General features: G+C 38.8%; 2 protein-coding genes across 2 annotated transcripts in view; both read left to right on the top strand.

Moving 5' to 3' along the window:
- Positions 1-11,862, top strand: part of rad18 (RAD18 E3 ubiquitin protein ligase) — a 69,811-nt gene extending 57,949 nt beyond the window's left edge. The window contains exon 13 of the mRNA XM_088087721.1: positions 11,758-11,862. Within this exon, the coding sequence (XP_087943847.1) occupies positions 11,758-11,767 (10 nt within the window). The 3' untranslated portion in view covers positions 11,768-11,862. The remainder of the gene's footprint in view (positions 1-11,757) is intronic.
- Positions 11,863-11,903: 41 nt separating this feature from the next.
- oxtra (oxytocin receptor a) lies at positions 11,904-23,151 on the top strand. Its single transcript, XM_042504302.2, has 2 exons — positions 11,904-14,929; positions 22,767-23,151. The coding sequence occupies exons 1-2, from the start codon at positions 14,002-14,004 to the stop codon at positions 23,018-23,020; spliced, it is 1,182 nt and encodes a 393-aa protein (XP_042360236.2). The 5' UTR covers positions 11,904-14,001; the 3' UTR covers positions 23,021-23,151.
- The last annotated feature ends 1,353 nt before the right edge of the window (positions 23,152-24,504 follow it).

Below are 24,504 nucleotides of genomic sequence, written 5' to 3'. Positions count from 1 at the left end.
GGAAATGACTCTTGAAATGAACAACTGTATGTGGATCTTCCTGCTGGCAGGTGTGTGTGTGCGTGTGCGTGTGTGTAGTGTGTGTAGTGCAGTAGCTTAAGAAGTGTGGCTCTAAATCAGAAATTGCCATGGGGCCAAATTTCCTTTTTGTTTCATCTGACCAATCTGTTTTCAACTGATATTATTTTAATGGTTTTATTACAGCCTAGTAATTTCAGGGCAAACTTGTGATATACAAATACATTCATGCAAGGCATGTAGCAGGTGCACAAAATGTTATGTTATTTGTACATTATTTGGTAGCAGATACATTGGAACTTTTAAGTTTCTCAACAACACTGAAGGTGTGGTAAGGTTTAGGCACAAAAACCTTTTGGTTATAACCAGGTAAAGATCATGTCTGGGCTGAAAATACCCATGTTTAGTGGTACAAAAGCAGCTGGAAAAGCAGGGATGGGTCACTGAAAAACACCCAGATTTAGTGGCACAAACACTGATTGAAATGCCCTGAAGGTTCGCCATAAAATGAGCAGTGTTGTTGTTTGTTGGGAAGTCTCAAAGAGTGGTCTGCAGCTTGGCAGCTGTATCGCCTTGGTGCCATGCCATCCACCATCCCCTCCAACTCCTAATAATCAGCCAAATCAGCCCATATACGACCTCACTTAAGAAATGCTTATATGCTGTGTACAAAAGTAATGCCTAATACCTATGATTTGGAGAAACATACAATGTCAACATGCAACTGGGTTGTTAGGTGACACTTTAATTCTTTCCAATATTCTAACGGTTTATCAGTACAGTAATTATTACCAATGCCTATCTTTGTAATCTAAAGCATTACCAAAAATCTTAGAGACATTGCAAACATATAGGCTAAAGTTAAACATTGGAAAATTATTATATAATTTTAAAAGCTTATATTGAAAAGAACAAAAAGGCTAACAGACTGCAGTTGACAGTTTATAAAGACGAGTTTGAAGATTCCCCACAGGGCAGTCAAATGGTATATAAATTACTATTTGCATGTATCATCAGGATATTGATTTGGTTGCTTTTAAGTTGTGTTTTATATTTACAGCTGTATTCATGTATTGATTTTGTAGTTTAAACTGTAGTAAAGAAAGCAAGAAGAGGTAGGTGTAACTTGTTATTTAAGATATGCAAGAGGTTGAACCTCTCAGATTGTCCATTGGTGGAGGAAGTAGCACAAACACAGCAATTTACTTAAAAATGCACAAGCACATTCACCAGACATGAGCGCGTCAGGTTTACTGATGGCTGCTCTCTAAGTGGTTTTTGAAATCACTGTGAGTTAGTGGCCAATGGCAGAATTAATCTGACATAAATTACATGTGAAATGAGAGTCACAGGCGAGCTGCTGGACAAATATTAGAGTCAGGGAGGCAGTTTTTTCAGGTGCTTGAAATAGTACTGTATGAAAAGCCCCAGAGCTCACCTCCCCCGGCAACACACACACACACACACACACACACACACACACACACACACACACTCACACACACACTCACACTCACACTCACACACACACACACGCGGGATAACAAGCAGTCCAATGGCCAGCAGCTAACTGTTGCATTTGGAGGTAATGGTCTGAGAGAGCGAGAGAGGGGAGCTAGCGGTATTTCAAAGAGCTCTGATTATCCTCTCTCACGTACAGCTCTGTGTGTGTGTGTCTGCTTGTCTTGATAAAATTCAAAGTCCAATAAGCGAGTATCCCTTATCATTCTGTGTCTGAGGTAGAATGATTTTAACTTAAAAGACAACCGTTGGTCCATTTCTAAGGCTTTTTAATGTAGAAAAAAACAGATAATATCAAACCACTTTTTCAAGTCCTGCACACACACACACACACACACACACACACACACACACACACACAAATCAAGTAGCTATTGTTTTATTCATATATTCATGTATGAAGTCCTTATCAGAGAAACAATTTTTTTTTGCTATTATACACAGCAGGGGAATTTTTATTAATTCAAATCCCAGTCTTGGTTGCACAAATACATGGCAGAGGCAGGATTTTAAAAGATTTAACAGAAATTCAACATAAATAAAACATGTAGACCAGGAGAGCAAATAAGTTTTTTTTTTTTCTGACCCACAGCCGTGCACCTGTCTCTCTCTTGTGCTTCCCCATTTCCCTCGTCCTCGTATGTCTTCCATGTCCCTGGTTTTCCTCTGTGTGTGTATGTGTGGGCATGGGTGTGTGTTATCTCTTGTGTTCCTGTGCTACCTCTTCCTCCTTGGTCCAACTACACACCTGCTCTTCAGCCTCATTACTCCTTTACTCCCAGGGTTTTTCCCAGCCAATGAGCTCATGTCTAATCACCTCATTCTCTTCACCTGAATTTCTCCATCCATCTCTACACCTACCAGATGACCAGAATAAATGTTGGCATTGTATGTTTCTGCAAACCAAGAATATACTGCATTTTTTATGTAGCAGATTATGCTGTTCTCATGAAATGTTAGTGTGTTTTCCTATGAAAATGAATGTAGCCACATTTGTACATATGATCAGCCTGTAATTTGTGCATAACCCACATATTTCAGAGGGCTGAGATCATGTTATCAGTGCACCAATTGGAGTAAAGAAGGAAGCGGCTCCGTGCGGTCTGTGAGGAGGCAGGTTAGGGTGCTGGATGACTCACAAAACATTAAACTATCTCTCTGGAGACGGGAATTTGGAGTCGTGTAAACTTTGAGTTAACACTGTGTGAACCATATTTCTCCTCCTAAACCAAACCGCAATAACTTCAACTGCCAAAACCTAACAACCATGCCTTTACAGTAACTTTATATTAAGGACCTAAAGCCATTCATGAGGCGCTAATTCATAGGATTTATGAAGTGCTGTATGATGATTCTATATACCTTCAATCATACATTCTTGAAAGGCTTCTTTTATAAAAAAAAAAAAAAGGCAAAGCCAAACAAGGCTGTTAAGCAGAGAATGAAGGCTCTGTGAATGCAGCTTGTGATCAGGTTCTCACTGTGCCTTGCGAGATTAAACAAAAGAATCTTGAACATTTATCTAAATTTCAGAAATACAATTGCATTTATTTAACGTTGCGGAAATTAATGGCATGATGAGATAGGCCTACTGTTCATTTTATTTCATATATATATATATTTTTTTCCCACGGTGGGGACACCAAGGTTAGGAACCAGAGGTGTATAAACGCGTTGTTGCAATCCAGCTCCAACGTAACATGTAATGGTCAATAACGTTTTAATAAATTTAAGGCTCGTGTTTTACAGACACGGCTGTTACCTCAAACAATATGATGAGGTGATCCTCTCTGATCTCCTCCATCCAGAACTGACATAACAGCCGCGGATGGCTAGTTAGCTGTAAGCATCTGACAACGTGTCCACCATGTCTGTGCTTATTTATTTTGAAAGAACGGCCAATGGGGAAACAGCAACGCCACACTGTCAGTCACACTGGCCAATGCTGCAACTTCAGCAACTTCATCACTAAGTCACTCACTCACTCACAAAGTTTCCCGTTTACAGAGCTGGTCTCCATGCTGCGGTCAAGCCAAAAATCAGCTCAAGCCACAGCGATGTCTCGCTAATAAACAACCGATTTTTGATTTGTTGGTCTCAAACAATGGTCTGCATCTTAGTGAGCAGACCTGGGTGTCACACCATCCACTCTCCCCTCCATCGCAAAGTCTTATTCTTTGTCACTTTTAAAATGCTATATTACATATGAAACATACAAATTTAAGGTATCCATGGTTCCAATTCTTGCGGCAACTGGGTTGCCACCGACACTTCATCCCCTCGTCAGAATCGTTTGTATTTAAGTTCTGGTTTTCATTGCAGTCTTTGATGGATCCTTGGTTTTGTTCTGTAATCATCAGTGTTGCTTTGACTGCACAAACCTTGAATATACAGTTATTTCTTTAAATTCCTGTTGCCTGCAGTCTCCTGCGTATTGTCCCACCTGCTCCATCCTTCATGAAACTCCTATTTTGTATTTTTTTTGGATGTGAATTAAATGCCTCTGCCCCAAACCAAACTTTAAAAATTCAAGATTTAGTGTTAATTATATCCTTTGCGGAATGTGTTCCAGTTGTCCAAAAAATAAGTGATTTTCTCCTCCACATTTTTCTCATAATTCAGATGGCTTTGACACAAAATGAGAGAGATTTGAAGATGTGTTGTTTAATTTGCTTAGATGGACTGATCACACAATATGTTCATACACTAAAGTGTGGATAGGAGCAACAGTGTCATAACAACTTACAGGGGAACATTGTGCTGTCTTCTAGTTAAATATTCAACCATCTGTTTCCACTTAATCTTATCCAGTGGAATTCAATAGAAGCAGCTTCACATCTGTATCCAGTACCTGTTTTGCTTAATTGATTTGTGAGGCACGCATGTTTACTGCTGGCATGGCAGGTGCATTTGTGAGGTCAGAATGTCTGAGTGAGTCTGACTTCTTCTTCTTGCTCCATAAACCACAGCAGAAACTCTAAATAATGTCACATTGAGGCTCTGATATATTGTTAATGTGTCCACTGCTCTCACAGTAATCTTCTTGGCTGTGATGCTTACTCCCCCATTTCAGCTATCCAGACAAACTGCTGCCTATTAACCAAATTCAGTCCTTATATTCTTCATTGGTTTCATGGTCACAATGGACCTGGTTGATTTCTGTTAAATGTTGTCTTTTACAATACTTTTTTTCTGCACTGGATTGATATTTCATATTGCTAATGTGAGGTTTTATTAGCATGTGATCTGATTATCCGAACATCTAATGCTTCATCAAATAATTGCAGAATAAGATGCAGAATGATCAAACAACAGCTTTAGCCTGACAGCCAAAGCATAATTGTAATTGTGTTTGGACGACAGTATTGACTTTGAATATTTATTAATTTACTATGGACTATGGGATAAGATTACTCTTGTCTTACTGCCTGAAACAAGATAAACATTAGTTTATGAGTCCTTCATATTTGTACATCGAAATACAAATATGATCAAACAAGACTAAAGTTTAATTTCCACTGCCGGCAAGGCACAACTCAACTCGCTCAGAACTGTTCCTTTATGGCCTTAAATTTGCAAATGTTGTGGATATGCAAAATCTATACACTTGATTTTGATTTTTTTTTTTTTTTTTTAATTGCCACCAGCAAAATCATGCTGTGGTCAAATGATGAAGTGTAAAGTTTCAAGAAAATGTCAGAGCAGTTTCAAACCAAACCAAACCAAAGTTAGTAGGATGAATTGTCTGGGAACCGTGAATGTTTACACAAAATTGCATCTCAATCCTTTGAGTAATTATTTAGACATTTTGGTCAGGACCAAACTGACCAACAGGCAAATCTACAAACCTAGAGCCACACTGCAAACATGGCAAAAAAAAAAAGCTTTTTGGGGGGCTTTAGACAACTCATCTCAGCAGTTGTGGTCAGCAAATGTGTCAAGTCACTACTGCATGTTAGAAATTAAACTCACACACTTTCTACCACAGTTACAGTAATCAGAACAGCATCTTGTGTCCATATTATGGGAAGGAGAGTATGATGGAGTGGATAAAGTGTCATTTATATTGAAGACAGCCCAGATTTATCACACCAATAAAAGTAACAGGAAGAGAATATAGTGTATTGGTCATAAAGAGTGATAAACCCAATGTCCTTGCTTTTATAAACTATGGTATTGTGAATGTGGAAAACCCAATTACATTTATTTGACATTGCCGCAGCTAGTAATGAAAAGTAATTCACAAGAACACATCTTCAATCCCATTCGACCTATCTTCCAATCCTTGCTCCTTTGTGTCATGTCTCATTTGCAGCCATTCGTTTATTATCAAGTTCTTTCTCTTCAGCAAACAAGACAAATATGATTTATGTGTTGGCACACTGGTTCACGCAATGAGTGCTCTGTCCCACAAACATAAAACAAGCGTTAGGAAATGGGTATTGTTGAGTTGTTTGCTTTTTGTTCATTCAAGATCCACTGCCACTTCCTGTAAAAGCCATTCAGAGCTGGCAAACCTGCATATAAACAACTTTTCCAGATGCACTACAGGAAGCCTTATCCTGTTATTGTTTTGGAATAAGATGTCTTAGATCTTGACATTTTTTAAAAAGCACAAAACAGAAACTCAGGAAGCTCCTGTAATGAAGCCGGGCATTCTCTCAGGAGTGAGGCCCACCTGAGGAACTCTGCAAGCAATATTGTCTGACACATTTGCAAGTTACAACTCCATGCTTGAGTGAGATATGTCTCGAGTTGGTGTGATGTATGACTTAATTTTGCTTGTTTACACTCACTTCAATCTTACAAGCCTCTGAAACATGTGGCTATAATTGCAGAAATCTCCAACGCTATGAGGCTAATGACTCACCTCAGTGCTTTAAGTGACGTTAGCCTGCAGAATATATCATGCACCCACTGAGCCAGGAGTGACAGCATCTCTCTGCACCCTGCTGTGTTGGTCTACTTTTTGCATGCGCCTCATGACACAAGATCACCTAGAGGAAAATGGTAGGCTGAGAACCTTGTGTACTGACTGATTACATAAGCAGCGGGAGCCAAAAGTATTAGTGTGCAGATCCTTTGTATCTTACTTCATCAGGAGCTTGGGCCTGAACCTCGCCTCTAATTAGATCTGTCAACTCAAAGCCCAATATCTGTGGGAATGGCACAGAGAACTGCTGAGCTACTGGAATCAGTATGAGAAGGGGGGTAGATGGGATAGTTATCCTGCACAGGTTTCCGTGGCTGCTGAAGAAATGAAAAACATTAATTTTTTTCCATAAGACTGGATGCGATCACTGCTGCAAAGTTATAAGTGTTTATAAGACATGTTTTGCCAGTGTTTAATATGTGTCTAATATCCACAACCATCCAAGAATTTGTAGTTTTTACAGGAGCTGTCCCACTGTCACATCAGCTTGATGGCTGGATAAGCAACAAACATCTATCCTCTCATCTGTGGTGCTGTTTATTGTATTGTATGGAAATATTTTCTCAGCTTAGTTGCACCTCTCCCTGCCTGTAATGTTCAGTTCAAAAAGTAAACAACAGTGCTAGTTAAGCTGTAGCTCTGAGTATGCCCTTTATTTCATTAGGGCCCGAGCACCTAGCGGTGCAAGGAAGCTCTTGGAAAGCAAGGAATTATTATTATTATTAGGGCCTGAGCACCTAGTGGTGTGGGGACCCACATGCCCAAAAACTCAGGAAACTTGGTACGCACGCCCTGCCTGACGACAAAAGTCAGATTTTGCTGGTTTCGGAAATGAGCATGGCAAAATGGCTCCACAGAACCCCCTAACGTGTAGCCCCAATGGTTAGGTAGTTTCACCTACAATTTTGAAACTTGGTACACTTATGTATCATGCCCAGATGCACAAAAAAGCTTCTTGGACCCACCCCCCAAACCAGTTTTGAATTTTGTGTTCCGTTTTGGAGATTTCGGGCCTCGTACTTTTGCGAACTTGTCCTACAGGAATAATACAATTGACTTCAAATTTGTTTTGTCCATTCTCAACCCCTTGGAGATAAAAAGTGATCAAAGGTCTGCACAAAACTTTTACGGTTTTCCCTTGGCATGGCGTACAATTTTGATGTCTCGCCATAAAACAAGAAATTGTTGTAACTTTGGTGTACATTGTCTGATCTGCCCGAAACTCCATGGGTTTAAAGGGTCCTGCGTGAACATATCTGTATGACAAAAATCACTAGTCCTAATAGCGCCACCTACTGGCAACAGGAAGTAAATCTTAAGGGGCAATTATCATTGGATTTACATGATATTTACATGGTTTGGTCTACAAATGATGTACATGGTTTGGTCTACAAATGATGTACACCAAGGTGACGTGGAATTAATATCCCCTCCACTGCCACCTAATAGCCACTGTAGCCCCTTTTATCGGTGCTTGCAGCTTTAATTTTTATTGTGTCACAAACACAACATTTGTCAGTTATTATTGTTTTGGTGTGAGCTGTCAAGTGTTGGAAATACTGGGTGTATGACTTCTCCTCAGTATAATTGAACCAGATGACACCCTGCTTGTGGTGCAAAAAGTAACAAAAATAAATTTGGAAAACTCAAGAGCAATGTCTCCTCCCATAAATCATGAACCAGCTACTCAAGATTATTCACATAATTTGTTGTGTGCAGTTTCATGTAGGAAGTATTTTTTCTCTACTGAACTACACCCACCAACTGTATCACCACTCTGCAGGAAGCGTGCATCTACTGCTAGCTCACCTAGCATCACAAAGTTAACTAACATTAAAGCTCAACCGAGGAGAACGCCATTAATGTTCATATCTTGTGATGTCATGAGCACAAGCATCTCATCCATCCATGTTTCCTTCTGCACAGTGATGTGGTTAATGGGTGTAGTTTGGTAGAATTAAATTAGCCCCTACATTAAACTGCTCACAACAAGGTCTGTGGATTATCTCAAGTAACCGGGTCATGATTTCTGGAAGAAGATGTCGTTGTGGAGTTTTTCAAATGTATGTTTTTGGGGCTTTGAGTACCACCAACAACTGAGTGCTACCATTACATTCAAGAAGGCAGACATCTCAACACTCAGCAACTCACATCAAAACAATCTAGATTGATAAGTAGCACTACGGGTAAGAGAAAAATTTTTGATTTTTGCGTGAACTGTCCCTTTAAGATATAAGATGAGCTAATCCTTCATTGATCCCTAAAAGGGGAACTTCACATGTTATAGCAGCACAGAGACAAACTGAAAAGTTAGAAAACAGGTAAAGAACCACATGGATTAAATAAATGAATAATAAAATTAGTAATTAGAGAAGTGAAATGCTATGAAAAGCTATGTGAAATACTATACCCACATAAGTGAATAATGCAAATATTTCTTTTAAAAGAAGTCCAGTGTTTCAACTTCAGCAGACATGATGTGTGAACTCTATTTACTAGTTTAAGTATATGCAAAAACAAAAAGTACAACATGTACAATAATATAATAATATATAAGTATGTCAAGTTATATATTTGCAGTATATCACAAAGTACAATAATAATACAGCAGTTTGAAAATATAAAAGCACAATAATAGAAAAATAGTATTCATTATTAGTATTGTTACGGTATATATATAATATTACACAATGTACAATAAATAAGATAGATAATAACAATAATAACACCACTTCTAATAATAGAGTTTTGATTACATGATATCCACTCTAAGACCAGGAGGTTATGATCATCCACCCAGATTACTATCCTTCTGTTCCCTGGAGTCATCTTGAATTACAAAATTACATGTGTGCAGACCTCATTTACCATCTTCTCCCTCGTCACTTGACCTGGACCTGGCATTATATAAATCCCTTCTAATAATTTTTGAAGATTTTGTCCAGCAGCGTCATTAATATCAGGAAATTCTAGAGCATCATTTGTTCCATCTGCAATCTTTCTTTACTTTCTCTCTATTTCCATGACAGCGAATGCTCACCACAAGGAACCTGGACCTCTTCCAGCCTTGTCATCTTAATTTGCTCTCTTCATGGCAAGAAGACATCCTCTGCCATATACTCTTCTCTACTTTAGCATTCAAGTCTACTAAGCTGCCTCCACTGCAGCAACTTTCTATCCTTTTATTCGAGGCAACAGAAAACGTCAAGCCAGACGTCATGCTGTTAATTCACCTGAATTCACAATGCCTCACTTGAGCTCATATCCATCAACAGCACTTCAGTTGGGCTGTTGAACTTTTTTTTTTGCTAACCCCATTATTGGATCTTCACACCCTTATCTGAAATTATACATTTGACCAGTTTCAGAAGCGGGATCTTTTTAAGGACATGGTCAGAGATACCAAAACTGAATGTTAACTCCTAATATCAGGCATTTTTAAGTTAATCACCAGGAATTTCTCTCTCAAAAGCATACAGATTTGTAAGGATAAAAAAAATGCAAATTGCGGTACCACATTAATCATTAAGTACCCATTTGTTTGTCAGAGATGACCCTGATGAAAGGGATACAAATACAAATTTCCAACCAGCTCTATATCATAATAATGTTGGTATGTGTAAATGAATTATGATAAACTTCCCTCCAACTCACTAGCACCCTGATCTCGCTGTTAATTTCATGAACCATTCAGCAGCCCTAGGGCTGTTGATCAAAGAGACTGTACCTCTGCATTTTTGCATGCCTGCCATCACGGACAGAAAGACCAAACACAGACCAAACTCCAATTAACCTGTCAAACTATGCAGCATTGATCAACTTTTAACAAGACTCTGTAACTGTATTGCCTGTTTCTCAACTTAAATGTCTTTAGAAACAAGCTTCAGTGTCCTGTTTGGCTGTAATACGAGAGTTTGTTAACAGGAAGGCAGCACCGTACTGTTACTGTATTGTAAAAACAGAGTCAGAAATGTGAGCAAACTCTATGAGAACGTTTGGTACTAGCCACCATAGAGATTCATGTTTCTAAAACAAGCACGTCTAATTGTGGCTAGGGTTAGGAAAAGATGTCCAGTGGGTCTGTCATGTAGTGAAGTGTGTGTGTCGTGTAGTGTAATCTAGTGGATAGTCTACAAGACTGCATCTAGACCCCTCCCATATAAATGGCCAAGCTGAATTGCATCACCCACCTGCGGGAGCGTGTATTGGTCTGATGCGGCAAAGTGCATTCTGGTAGTTGTAAATATTCTACTTCTTGAGCAATTGCCAATTCCATGTAGTTTTCTCTGGTCAAATAGCACCACTTTTAAAAGTATTTAAATCTTTATACTGCAGAGACAGCCCAGTTTTATAAAAATACTTTTTTTTCCAGCAGTAAAATACTTCTTTCACAACATACCATGGCTGTAAACAATAGCGTATGTCTTGCCCCACATTTACACATCTTGCTATAGCTTTTTCATGGTGTAGATTGTTACAGTATGCGTTATTGATAATTCTGGACTTTATGACTTGATGGAGAACACCATTTCTTCCATGAAACGATGTAGCAGTATGCCGTGGATTGGGGGATACTTAGGGCTGCAAAATAAACATAGTAGAGGTTGTGTGCTCCTGAACAGTTTTTGTCTGCTACATTTGGAGAAATCTTGAAATGGGACAGACCTTGCCAACTTGTTATGACATATTTAGTCTAGAAATGCAGACTTTGAAAATCTAGCACCTGAAAGAGGACATAGCTTACTTAACAATAACCTCATCTTGCACGTTGTGTACATCTCTCATCACACACTCACTGCACACTTACTTAAGGAGTCCAAACTCCTGACACTAAGACAACTTCAGTCTTACCATGTAATCAAATGGTCCCAGTGAACCCTCTCTGGCAAAACCCCAATAAAGCCATGCAGCACTGACTGGCTCTTTTCTTATTCACGCACATAAATCCATGGAAAACACATTGCTTTATTCCACATCTACGACGTCCATGAAATGGCGAGCACTCATCAGTCCTCTAATCACTTTCTGCTGAGCTGCAGCAATATTCTAAACATACAAAACTTTACAATTTTCACTGCTGGCTTTGTTTTGTTAGGAGAATTGTATTTGTTTTTTGATTTTAAATGTTGTTTATATTCAGTTTCATTCCTCGCATACTGTCTCATTTCATGTAGCTCAACCAAAAACATTAGTGAGGTCATTAATTGTTTTCATTCCAAATTGATCAGTCACAGTGTTAGATTTAATGCATCATTATTCTTTTTCCTTGTCCTTTTCATTTCCAGTCAGCTCTAAATCATCTTCGGTCTTCATGTTACTGCTTTGAAATTCCTGTGGATGTGCCATTTTCCAAAACCCAAAGCCACAAAAGGGGGAACAAGACTCTGATGAAGGTAGGACCAGAGGCTTTTTCCCGCAGGGTTTGCTACAGTGTGTTACTGGAAATTTAAAGAGCCACACAGTATCAAACAAACCTCACTTTTCAGTACCTCTGACTGTTTGCACTGGTGTAACTGTGTCAATTAATCATATATTCTGACATTTTTCTAAATTTTCAAATGTGTGTTAAGTAAGTTAGTTTTTAGCCTCAGTAATTATTAATGGTCATGATCTATAAAGTCATTGGTTTCACATATTTTATGCTGCATATTATTCCTGCACCACAGGGCATCAAAACACAATTTAGGCAGCAGAATGCCAGAAAATTGGTATTTTAAATAGAAATTAAAATCCTCCTTCTGTACTTCATTCATTTACTAAGGAATTTATGCATCATGCTCTCAGTATTCATGCTTATTTTTGTTTTCATGCTGTTAAAATTCTTGAGCAATGATTTTTAAGAAGTAAATCACCATTATCATTTTAGTACCTACATTCCAAAGAAACACTTCTCTTGACAACGGAAGAAATGTGTGTTGAGAGAAACCACTGGAATGTAGCACATGGACATTAACATGGGTGTCGCAAAAACACTTCCAGTGAAATGTGGGTTTTTTTACATGCTGCCTGATGTCCATCAATACAATACAGTATATAGATAGAATAATAATATTAAGATTTTATGTGACAACAAACTCATCCTTACATTGTGTTTTTGAGTTTTCATGTCAACCACTGAAGTTGTTCTACATGTTTGGCACACAAAAGGAGTTTCACTTCAGCAATCTCACCACTAAATCCTACACAATGGACCTACACTTCTACATACATTCTCCCAAGTACTGTACAGTACTTGGGAGAATGTACTTTGTTAGAGATACTTATACTTTCCTTGAGTATTTTAATCTCATGCTACATTTACCCCTAATCTGTTACATTTACTGTACCTTTTAATTTGCTTGATTTACTGAACAGCTTTATTTACCAGATACTTTGCTGTTTAATTATTACAGAACCAATTAATAAATTACGTTATGATATATTAAGCTTCCCAGTAATTAACATAAGCCCCACTTGTACCAGCTGCAAAATCAAAATTAATGAACACTTAAATTTTTAATTCTTATTTGCCTCTCTGTGGTTTGGGAGGTTATGAAAAAAAAAAAAACGTTTTTAAATAACTGTTTATTTTATTAACCTCTAGTTCAAACCAAACTGAGGTCAGATAACTTCCAAGACTTATTTGAGCCTCTAAATGTTTGGTCACATTTGCTCACATTATGAAAATATTGTATATTGACATAGTTGCTCTCTCATCACATGCTTCACTCCTCGAAATCAGGACATCGTTCTCACTCATACAGTATCTGACAACAAAAATCTTTACTTGGTAGACAAATGAGGTCCCTGGTTCAGAGCAAATCTGTGGGTTCATACTCTGAAGAGAGTTGCAGCTTTTAGCTGCAGGGAGGGAGCTGATGAATGACTCACATCGCTACCTTGTGGCGGTGAAGGGTAACACTATTTACTGTTATCGCTGTACCGGGGACAGATATAACAGAGGCTTCAGTGCCGTAGTGCTGGTCATTCCTATTCTTACCAAAGAAGATGATGGGGCTTTCAGTTTCCGCTGCATTTTTTTTTCTCGTAAAATTATAACTTCTAGAGTTTAATTTAATTTTTAAAGCAAATATATACAGTATATATTATATATTTTTCGACTATAAGCCTGCTATGCTTTGGACTGCTTCTACTCAGATAAGATTTTGTTTTTTGGAGAATTACCTGTGAACTGTGAGGTGTTCCACCCACCTATTTTAAACCCTAGCTGTGCTGTTTTGTAGCTCCACATTGTAGATTTCTGCACCTTAAGTTTACTTTTATGATGCCACGTTTTTTTTTATCAGAAATTTAATTTATAAGTGGAAATATTTCAGGCGTCTTCAGTTTTTAGGGAGGATGGGTGAGTTGAGCCAACCCTTGTTTATCACTTGAGATACATGTTTTGAGCCTCATACCTCACCGTTTGTCTTGACACCTGTGAGGAGCACGCGAAGAAGACTTTGTCACTGAAGACCCTTAAAGTGACTGTTCCAGTCATTGCATGACTGCACAACCCTGACGCATCTGCAGAGGACAAGACTGCGGCAATGGAGAGAATTTCAAATGAAAGTGACTTATGGCAATTTAACGAAACCTGGCGGAACTCAAGTCTCGTTAACGGGACCGGTTGGCTGAATCAGACGAACCCTCTGAAGAGGAATGAGGAGGTGGCGAAGGTGGAAGTGACTGTGCTCGCCCTGGTGCTGTTTCTGGCGCTGGCGGGGAACCTGTGCGTCCTGCTGGCCATCCACACCACCAAACACAGCCAGTCCCGCATGTACTACTTCATGAAACACCTGAGCATCGCAGATCTAGTTGTGGCGATATTTCAAGTTCTCCCACAACTTATCTGGGACATCACGTTTCGGTTTTATGGACCGGATATTTTGTGTAGGTTAGTGAAATACCTACAGGTCGTTGGGATGTTCGCTTCCACTTACATGTTAGTTTTGATGTCCGTAGACAGGTGTTTGGCAATTTGTCAGCCTCTTCGTTCTTTGCACAGGAGAAAAGACCGTTTCTATGTGATCTTCTCCTGGGTGCTGAGTCTGTTCTTCAGTATCCCACAGATGTTCATTTTCTCCCTGATCGAGGTTGGCTCAGCCGGATCAGGAGTGTATGACTGCTGGGGTGACTTTGTGAAGCCCTGGGGTGCCAAAGCTTACATCACATGGATCAGCCTCACCATTTACATTATTCCGGTGGCGATATTGAGTATTTGCTACGGACTGATAAGCTTCAAAATATGGCAAAACTTCAAACTGAAAACCAGGCGGGAGCAGTGTATAAGCCTGACACCAAAAGCCTCCAAATGCAACACGCTGGCCCGCGTGAGTAGCGTGAAGCTCATCTCCAAGGCAAAGATAACTACAGTGAAAATGACTTTTGTGATCGTCTTGGCTTATATCGTCTGTTGGACTCCGTTTTTCTCCGTTCAGATGTGGTCTGCGTGGGATCCAGCAGCGCCCCGTGAAGGTAGGATCATTTTAAAGTTTGATTTCATTCCGAGTGCGCGCAATGCCGCTCCAAGTCCGATGTACTCATGTCATTACGCACTAGAATATTTTGAAGCACTTACATACCAACTATCTTTTTTCATTAGTTTTTTCCCTGTACTGAACCGTAGAAATGAATGTAGACTTGTAACCGTCGCAGCCGTCTTGCTGCATCGGTGCTCTTTTACGCACCGGGGTGCCAGCGCCTAGTAGCAGCTAGACGAAACTCAGATGACAAAAACATCATTTTGAGATGTGTTTACTCGTCTTTACTATGCTGGGGTAATAAAGCTGTCTCAATGAGAGCAGAGGTCTGCTGTTTTAGTGTCAGTCTAAATAACGCAGCCAGGGTTCGGATGACAGAGTTAAGTGCAGGAGATCTGACCGGACGACACATCATAAACTAATAAGAAATGTTGGTCTAATTTGTAAATAGTCTGCTAAAACATAATGCTTTGATTTGAATACAAAGCCATGTATGTGACATTCGTATGTTTGTGACATTCAGCAGTTTTAAGAAAGAACATCCCTGCAATACACACATTTCTTAATACACAGTCACAGTCTCCTCACTACCAAGATTTAAAACGCACGATTACAACATGTCATCTCCAAATTGACTGCTCTTACAAGAGACAACTAGTTAATCTTGTTAATCTAATGCATTCTGATGCTGTTAATGTTTTGTTTTCACCAAAAATGCAGAGCAAGAAAACCCACCTATGTTTTCTTTTTAACACGTCAGATTGTTTATATCAGTACACTTGTTGCATGGTAAGTAAAAATGTATTAGGCTCTTTAAAGTGCAAGATCTGTGCACAGAATATTCAGTGTGCTGTGACCCTCCTCACAGCTGCAGACACCGACTGACGGTTAATCATTAATCAAATTAGCGTGCGCCACCACGCGCCAAGCAGCTTTTATTTGTGCCCGTGGGGCATGTTGGAGTGCGTCGTTGACATTTAGCAACAGCGCGTTGGACATTAAGCTGCCTTCTACTGTATGTGTCCCCTATATTCATCGATCCGCTGGGCAATGGCCACACCCATAAACCAACAGATGATCTGATACTCCACAGTGTGTTTGCACTGTGATTGTACCCCTTCCACTATTTCATTACATTTAGATAAAGCTAAGTAAAAGCAGAAATAGCCCTTTGAAAAAGCTGTGTTTGATATGAATGTGTCTGTGATTTAAGGACATTTTTGTACTGGAAAATGAAGAGCAAATCTAATAAAGCTATTACTTTGAAGACCTTACACAATAAAATGACTACATCTCCTCAAACACAATACACAACTTGTTTTCCAAGCAGTGCCCATCCCTTATAGCTATACTGTTGTGGCATTTCCTCTGATAAAAAGTGAAAAGAGAAACATTTTTTGCAAACACAGACTAAAATAATACAACCATACACATGCTAAAAATAAGACAATAATGTCAGGAAGTTTCTTGATGAGTGGAGAGTAAACACACTACAAGTGTTTCAAGCCTTGGTTCTTTTGTTTCCCTGTTTGTGTACCAGGTTCCAGCTGACTGGTTTTGTGTGGCTGTCATTCTCCTCAAGCTGCCTGGTTCACACCAACTATTTACATTTTGGAGCTAAAAAGTTGCATAATTTACTTAGCAGTCATCCAGTTCTTCAACACTGAGGAGGTATATAGCTATAACTGGTTCTAGTGCTGCACCTTACAATGATATTCAAAGTTAAAGTCACTGGAAAAAGAGCAGCAAAAGTGCTTGAGTCCCTGAATGGAAAAGAAAGTGATTAATTCATTTTCTGTTGCAGAGCCTGACTCAGTGCAGGGAGGATCTCTGATGGCTGTCCTCCACGTGATCAGTGCTGAGAAAGGCTAGAATTGGCTGTGACACGTGTCAATGTTTGTGTACAAAAGATAGGCTGGAGTGTCACCTGTGTGTGCAGATAAAATGTCCATTAGAGTCATACTCAGCAAGCGGGCCCAGACCGCACAGCTTAGGAGGGACAGCCGTTATTACTCTGTGTTTAAAACATTCATTAAGTAAATTAACTAGTTAAAGAAAACATGAGGATATGGTATATAATATAGTAAATTATATGCATAACTATGTTTTCGTTATCACCTGAGAATAACAAGGCCTGGTTGTGTTTTTCTTACCTCAGAATGAGCTGTTAATATCCACAAATGGAGCGGGTCCTCTTCCACAGAGTCCGCCATATTGTTTCTTGATGTTTGATGTTTCTTGACCATTCACATTTTCATGTCGGACACTGTAGTTCCTTTAAGGCTGTGACACACGAAGCGCACATCCGAGCTGCGACGAAAGTCCTCTGCTGTGTCGCTTTCACAACGCCATGTCTTGGCTAAAGTGTTGCACAGGAACGCACCAAATCAACAGCCAACAAGCACGTTTGTTCTGCGTCTGCATGAGAGGAGATACCCCTCCATACCAGCAGACAGCAGTCATCTGTTGTAGTCACTGAAAACAGGAAACCGGAAGACCGCCATGACAATAGTTAGCCAGTTAGCACATTAACGACACAACCTAGTGTTGAAAGAACAAAGCATATTTACCAAATGCCCGTGAACACCAATACAACCTATCAGGAAATGTTTTTGTTAAGAGTTCAGTGGTTGAAGAAAAACAATCGTACCTGATCTAACAAGTGTGTTTCGACCTCCCTTAACTTTAGCTGTTTGCCATTAAGGGCCAACGGTGCAGGATACAGTGCGACGAGGGCTGCAGGCGCATGCTGTTGGCCTAACGTAGGTGGATGGCCGACCGTCGGCTTGGTGTGTCATGACCTTTAGACACTTGGTACATGGGAGAAGTTGTGTAACCTCACCACTAGATGCCACTGAAAAGGCTGTTCTCATGCACTGTTGGTATGTGTACCTAAAAAAAGTAAACCACCACAATTAATATAAAACTCACATAATTATGAGCCAGTAATGTGTTTGTATAACCCTCATAATCAGGAAGGCGGTGATCATGTCACCAATACACTGATGAGAATAAAAATGGTTGTAGTATAAAGAGCATAAGTCCATATAAGACGGCATGTTTAGTTGGAGAAGAGGTTATAAAACACAAGACTATTGTCCAGGAGACCGTGTGAAAAAAGGTAAAATTTGAGTTTAAGGCTATGTCATCACCACATTTCTTTTTCGTAAATGTAACTTCTACTTGTACACAATGTGTCAAGGCCATTTCTGGTGTGCTTATTCGTTAGATATCATACAAACCCTTGTCTGTGGCAACATTGCACTAAATTCTACACACTGGACCTGCAATGTAGTCAGTTTGGAAGAGAAACCAGGTTGTAATAATGTGTTTTGAATATTAATTGAGGGACGAGCGAAACAGGGTCTGTACCTTTAAAACAGAAAGATCAGCCAGTGAGGAGCTGCGGATTTCAAATAAAGATTCTGATATTACATGCGGCATTCCCTATAATCACCTTTTGTATTCTACTCTGGAATAGATAAACTAGTTACATGAAATGTGTGAGACACAAAATATTATTACAGGATAATTTGCAGAAAGAAGTCTTTTATTTCAGCATGTTTTAAGTGATTGGCACCATTATGGGAAAATTAGTACTGTGGTTTCCTATGAGATTCACCTTACTAAGACATCTTTTCAATCAATGTACATAATCAATCAAGCTGACGTTTTAACATAAGTGGAGGCTTACTACTTAAAGGTCACTGTCTTTCTTTCAAAAGCCACTCGTAGCAGAAACATTATGTACAAGCAGCTGTTGAGTAAACAAACATGATGCATAATTTGAGTAAGTTCATAGTTTGACATTTTGAAAATATGCGTATTTGCTTTCTTTTCAAGCGTTAGATGAAAAGTCTGCTGTCTTTGTTTCTTCCGCTATAGTAACCTGACCAAGAAATGGTCCAGTCACATAGCTCCACATTAAATGGTGAATTAACATTATTACACTACAATTTTTGATTAAACAAACAATATTTGTGTTAAGTAGTGAGCTTTAGCTGGTTTTGTTACCTTTGGAGGAAGCCAGGCTAGCTGTTTCTAGTCTTAAAGGAATGTTTGACCCCAAAACAATAATTTTTATGTCAGTTACTCAGCCTGTGTTATGTTGAATTTAGAAAGATTTTTTTTTTTGGTGCATCTCTCTGCTATAAACAAAGAATCTAAAACAGGCAAGCATTCTTGATGAATTGAAGTCATAGGAGTTCACTTTAAACAGAAATAACATATCAAAACATCTGCATGCAACTTATAGCCCAAGTCTCATTTATGCAGTCGTATGCTCATTGCCTCCCCAACACAAGTATTTTTTGCCAAATCCTTACTATTTTAAATGCCTCTGCATAAACAGCACAGACAAACTACTCGTCCCTGGGTGAGACTGTTTATATGCAAGTGTTTTAAATAGCATTGTTTTAGTGAAATGCATGTGTGTGGGAGGTACTGATTATTCAACTGGTTATAAAAGACTTGATTTTTAATGCACAAGTTGGGTAAGAGTTTGTAAACAAATATTTTGATATAGTTTTGCTGTTGTTGAATGTGGACCCCAATGACTTCATTTTATTATGAATGTTCACCTCTTTGGATTCCTCGTTCACTGTGGCGGCACGCAAGAAAAACAAAGTTTTCTTCCTGAATTTAACACAACTCAGGGTGCGTAACTGACACACAAAAAACAACTGGTGGGGTGATGTATTTCTTTAATGCTAAGCTAACTGATTGCTTGCTGCAACATCATTTCATACAGATGTGAGAGTGGTATCAATCTTAATATTTAACTCTCATCAAGAAAGCAAATAAGTACATTTTCCCAAAATGCTGAACTACCCCTTTAGCCAAAATTGAAGCGGTGGTGTAGCACACACACTGTATGAAATCTTAACCTCTAGGTACAATGTTGACATCAAGACAATCAGTGTATTTTTTTAGATGCATGAACAAAGAGCTAAATTGCCTCATCCCTCGAAGTTCAGCCGAAAAAGTTGATATAATGTGACTCCCATTTGGCTAATCACTAACTTTAAGAAATGTCAGTGTCCCATACTTTTAAGCTTTGTAACATCAGTGACATTGAACAGCCATACAGGTTTCATTATGTAGAGTACAAAAACATCTGAAGGTGAAACCTTGACTTAGACGCTAACGCAGGCTCCCCAAAAAACTGGGAACACAAGCTTTCCCCCTGCTGAGCCTGCTGCCCCCAGACGCTGACTCACACTCTGGGTGCTATTGATTGGTGTTAAGTGCTGATCGACACAAGTGTTACTTTTTTTTTGTAAAGGTCAGTGTCTATATAGTGTCTTTACAAGCTGTGAGAAAAGCAAGACAGTGTCAAAGACCACTCAAAGCAATTTTACTCATAAATACCACTTATTGTTAAAATGAAAAGGAGATTACTACAATGCATGTTAACCTCCAGGGAGCCCGAATCAGCACTAAGTGTTCTCATTAATGACTTGCTGAGGAGTCTTTTGGGGCTGCCCAATATCAACACTGACAGAAAGACAGATGCACCACCTGGGGGATGAGCATTCTGCCTTTTCTTTTGCTGTGTGATTCATCTTTCTCTTGTAAAATACATCATGAGCTAATTCTGTGAAGACTTTTTCCTGATAGTTCATCCTATTATTTAAATTAGATCCAGGCTCTGCTCTCATCCCCCCGATAAGAATGCATGATAACCACCAGTTGGTCTTTTGCACTGTCTCCAATGAAGCATATCTCTCCATCCATGTCAGCAGCTTTTTAGTCTGTGTTAGAGCAGGGCGATGCATAATCAGAGGGTAAATTTACACTTTTTTGTGTGCCTTTTTATAGAACATTTTTCTTGCTCAGGTTAAAATATAGTTACTAAATTTTTCTGACATTTCCATTTATAAAGATAGCAACGCAGCCCAAAAGTAGATTATAATACCGTTGACACCATAGCAGAAGGCTAATTGAATGATCTACACTTAGTTAAACTCATGTTTTAGTCTCATAAATCAAATCCTCAACGTCTGATAAGCAATTAATATGAAATTAATCATGTGTGTGACTTCCATGCCCTTACAGAGATCATTTATGCTGAACAATTTTGTTGGAGCTCAGGAAGTGTCATTAAAGACAACATGAGAATAGCAGCAGCACCAAATGATTAGCAATCAGTAGGAAGAGGTTAAATATGGATGCAAAGCTATTACATGAATCTGAACCTCGTTTGCCAAATGTCAGTTGGATGGTGGAGTTGATGTAGCGTAAATGTCATCCACTGCGCCATTGCAGGTTACTTCCAGTGATGTATTACCACAGTGTTGTGCGAGGAGGAACATTTGCGCTGTCTCTCCCATTCTAATCTTGAAAGTGTTTTTGCAGGAATTTGCTCAGTTCCTTGTTTGAACAGGTCATCAATTATGTATTTTATAATTAGAAATAAATAGTGAGAAATAATAATAAGTTTATTTCTCACTCTTGGGCTACAAGTGTTTGAAACTCTTTCCATCCTCAATCCCTGATTTCAAAGTCTAAGAATCCCTTCAGTTACTATTACACAGTTATAACTGCGTTATTGTATCTTATATAATGGAACTGGTTCTTTATTGGCAGAAAACTACAAATGGGTGAAAACAAACAAGATTAGAACTACTCTGTGAGGCTGTGGGCTACTAACTGAATGTTAGCAAGCTGACCTAATGTCAACATGCTGTTACACTCACAATGATAGTGATAACATGCTGATATTTAGCACGTAACATTAAACATGTTAACCATCTTACTTTAGCGTAGTGGTATGCTTACTTACTTATCAAACTTGTTACAATTCATCCTAACTCACTATTGTATAAATTATTACTTAAACATTATAAAAAATATTTTCATGAGTTTAAACTTAAAACTACTTAAATATTTTAATATTTGAAAGAAAAAATATTTTAAGGGGATTGGTTGTTATATTTTTGCCACATGGTAACAATGTGCAGTCATGGAAAGACAGATCACTTCCATATTCGTATATAGTTGCCATACAGAAACAAATAGCTTTTCCCATTTTACAAAAAAAATGTATTGTATTGTAACTGGCTTTAAAGATGAATATTTAAAGTTATTTACACCAGATAGTATTTTTAAAGAAATCTTTAAAGACTTTTAACTACATTTTGAGCAATTAGTCGACTTTGGGAGCCCTCATATCATCAGTGTCACGTGTCCATGGTAAAAAAAGAAGGAATAACAGGATTTCCTGGTCATAATGTAGAAGCCCTCCACTTTCACAACTTAACAGTCAAACATGGCTTTACTGCCTTTTAGTAAAACTGAGTTTAAGTGTTTGATGCTATATGCAATAATTTCAAAGCAATCCACTTAATGATTGTTGGGACATTTCAATCAAACCCACAAATATTAACCTTGTGGTGATGCCAGATGAAAAGTCAGTTGATTGCCAAAGTTATTAAGATTCATGCTGTGGGGACCATGCATATCCTTCTAAAGTCCAGCACTCTTCATCTCCAAGTTTGAGATATTGCAGTCTGGACCGTAGTCGTAGACCGTCTGATTGACTAACACTGCCATCCCTACAACCACGATATCACGAGCATGGATAAAATGTTTGAATATAGATAAAGTTCTATATCATCACAGGTAGGGAAAACTGTGTGCACCATTCATAAATCATGTAAATAGTCCTGCACATGAAAAGAATGACGGTAGATAACTTAACGTAACTTTCAGCTAGGCGGTCACACCTTTTTTTATTTGAATCCAAACTCTGAAAGAGAAAGGAAGTTGCTGATTCATTTTTATTGTCATGGCAGAGTAACATTCCTCTCTCTCTCTCTCATTTCCTGCAGCCATGCCCTTCATCATCTCCATGCTGCTGGCCAGCCTCAACAGCTGCTGCAACCCCTGGATCTACATGTGCTTCGCCGGGCATCTGTTCCAGGATCTTAGGCAGAACTTTCTGTGCTGTTCCACTCGCTACCTCAAATCATCCCAGTGCCACTGTGAGCGTGACTTTGACTCCAGTCACAAGAGCAACTCCTCAACCTTTGCCATTAAGAGTACTAGCAGCCAGCGGAGCATCACACAGACTTCCACCACATAAGCACCCACACTTACTTCCCTTCTCAAGCTGCCCACCCTGCCTTTCACCACATGCCGTTGTCCATAAAATATCCAGCAGTTCAACTCCTTTGGATACCTCTCACCCTGAGGCTTGCATGTTCAAGCCCTAGAAGAAAAAAACAGCAGTCTTGATTTTTTTATTTACAGTACTTCACAGTGTAAAGTCGAAATTAAATTGTAAAATAGAGAAATGTACAAAATATTATCAAGGGTGCGATATTTCGTTCATAAAGAGGTATTATTCTTGTGTGACATGTACAGTATATATTGGCATAATTGCAGTGCATAGAAATAAAAAGAGAATAATTTTTAAGCACTGTTACCTTGGCAAACCATATGATTGATTCAGTTGTTGTCACCAGCAAAGCTTGTGGATCCTGTTTGTCTGTGTTCTGATGAAGTTGCTCACCTGTTATAAATATTGTGAGCAAATTTGTTCACTTTGTTACATTTGCAATGGATTGCATACATGTAAACTGTTACTTGATTTATCGTAAGATGTGAGATGTAAAGGCTGTCACTGGTAAAGATTTTAAAAATAAAGAACGAAAGCAGCACAAACTCTCTGATGACTATTATTTACACCTAGCTGATGCTCATTAGAGCTCCTGTTGCCTCCCGAAATTCTTGGCAAGGTTGTTGGAAATGTACCAGAGGGTTGTTTGTTGACACTGAATCAACAACGTCACTGAGTTCCTGCAGATTTTGGCAGCACATTGAAACTTTTAACTTCCTGTTCAAGTTCAAGATCTGCTCAGTGCCAAACTGGGTTGATCTGGAGACTGCTGGTGTGAACCGCAGTATGTGACAAAAAAGGTTAACTGTGGCGATAAATTCCCTCCAGAGTTCTTTGTTGCAAAGCTCATTCAGTCTTAGGCTGTTGTGTTTGTATTCAATCTGAACGTTTCAGGTGATTTAGCCATCTAGGATAGGAACCTTTGTTACTGTAATTACAGCACATCAGTTATCCGTTTCAATAACAAGGAGTGACCTGAAAGTAAAGCAAAAACTTCACAATAAAAACAATTTATATTTGCAATAAATAACCTACTGCATTTATGATGTTTATAATGAAAGACTCAGATTCAGATTCATCTTTCAGCTTTGTCATTCAGCTTTTTCTGATATTTTGCTTCTTTCCCACTTTACACTGCACTCGGGATATAGATGTAGATTTCTGGGGGAATGCATGGTACATGTACCCCTTAATATTTAGCACATGTGCACTTGCCCCACCCAACAAAAACATGAAAGTAGGACTTTTATTTTGACAAAATTAAAGACAATAACACCACAAATTGATGCAGAGAAAAAACAAATTTGTGCATAAAAACTGCCCCCAAAGACCCCAAAACTCCCCCATTTCATATGTCCTTAACTTTGGATATAATATAATGCAGCAAACTAAAGCCCCGACTTTTACCAAAAAAAAAAAAAAGCTTTATACAAGTTACAATGTAAAAG

Source organism: Plectropomus leopardus, chromosome 2 (assembly GCF_026936395.1).
Source record: "Plectropomus leopardus strain MGB_pleo_1.0 chromosome 2, ASM2693639v1, whole genome shotgun sequence".
Classification (NCBI taxonomy): domain Eukaryota; kingdom Metazoa; phylum Chordata; class Actinopteri; order Perciformes; family Serranidae; genus Plectropomus; species Plectropomus leopardus.
Note: the sequence above shows the minus strand (reverse complement) of the source record. Positions and strands in the feature narration are given on the sequence as shown.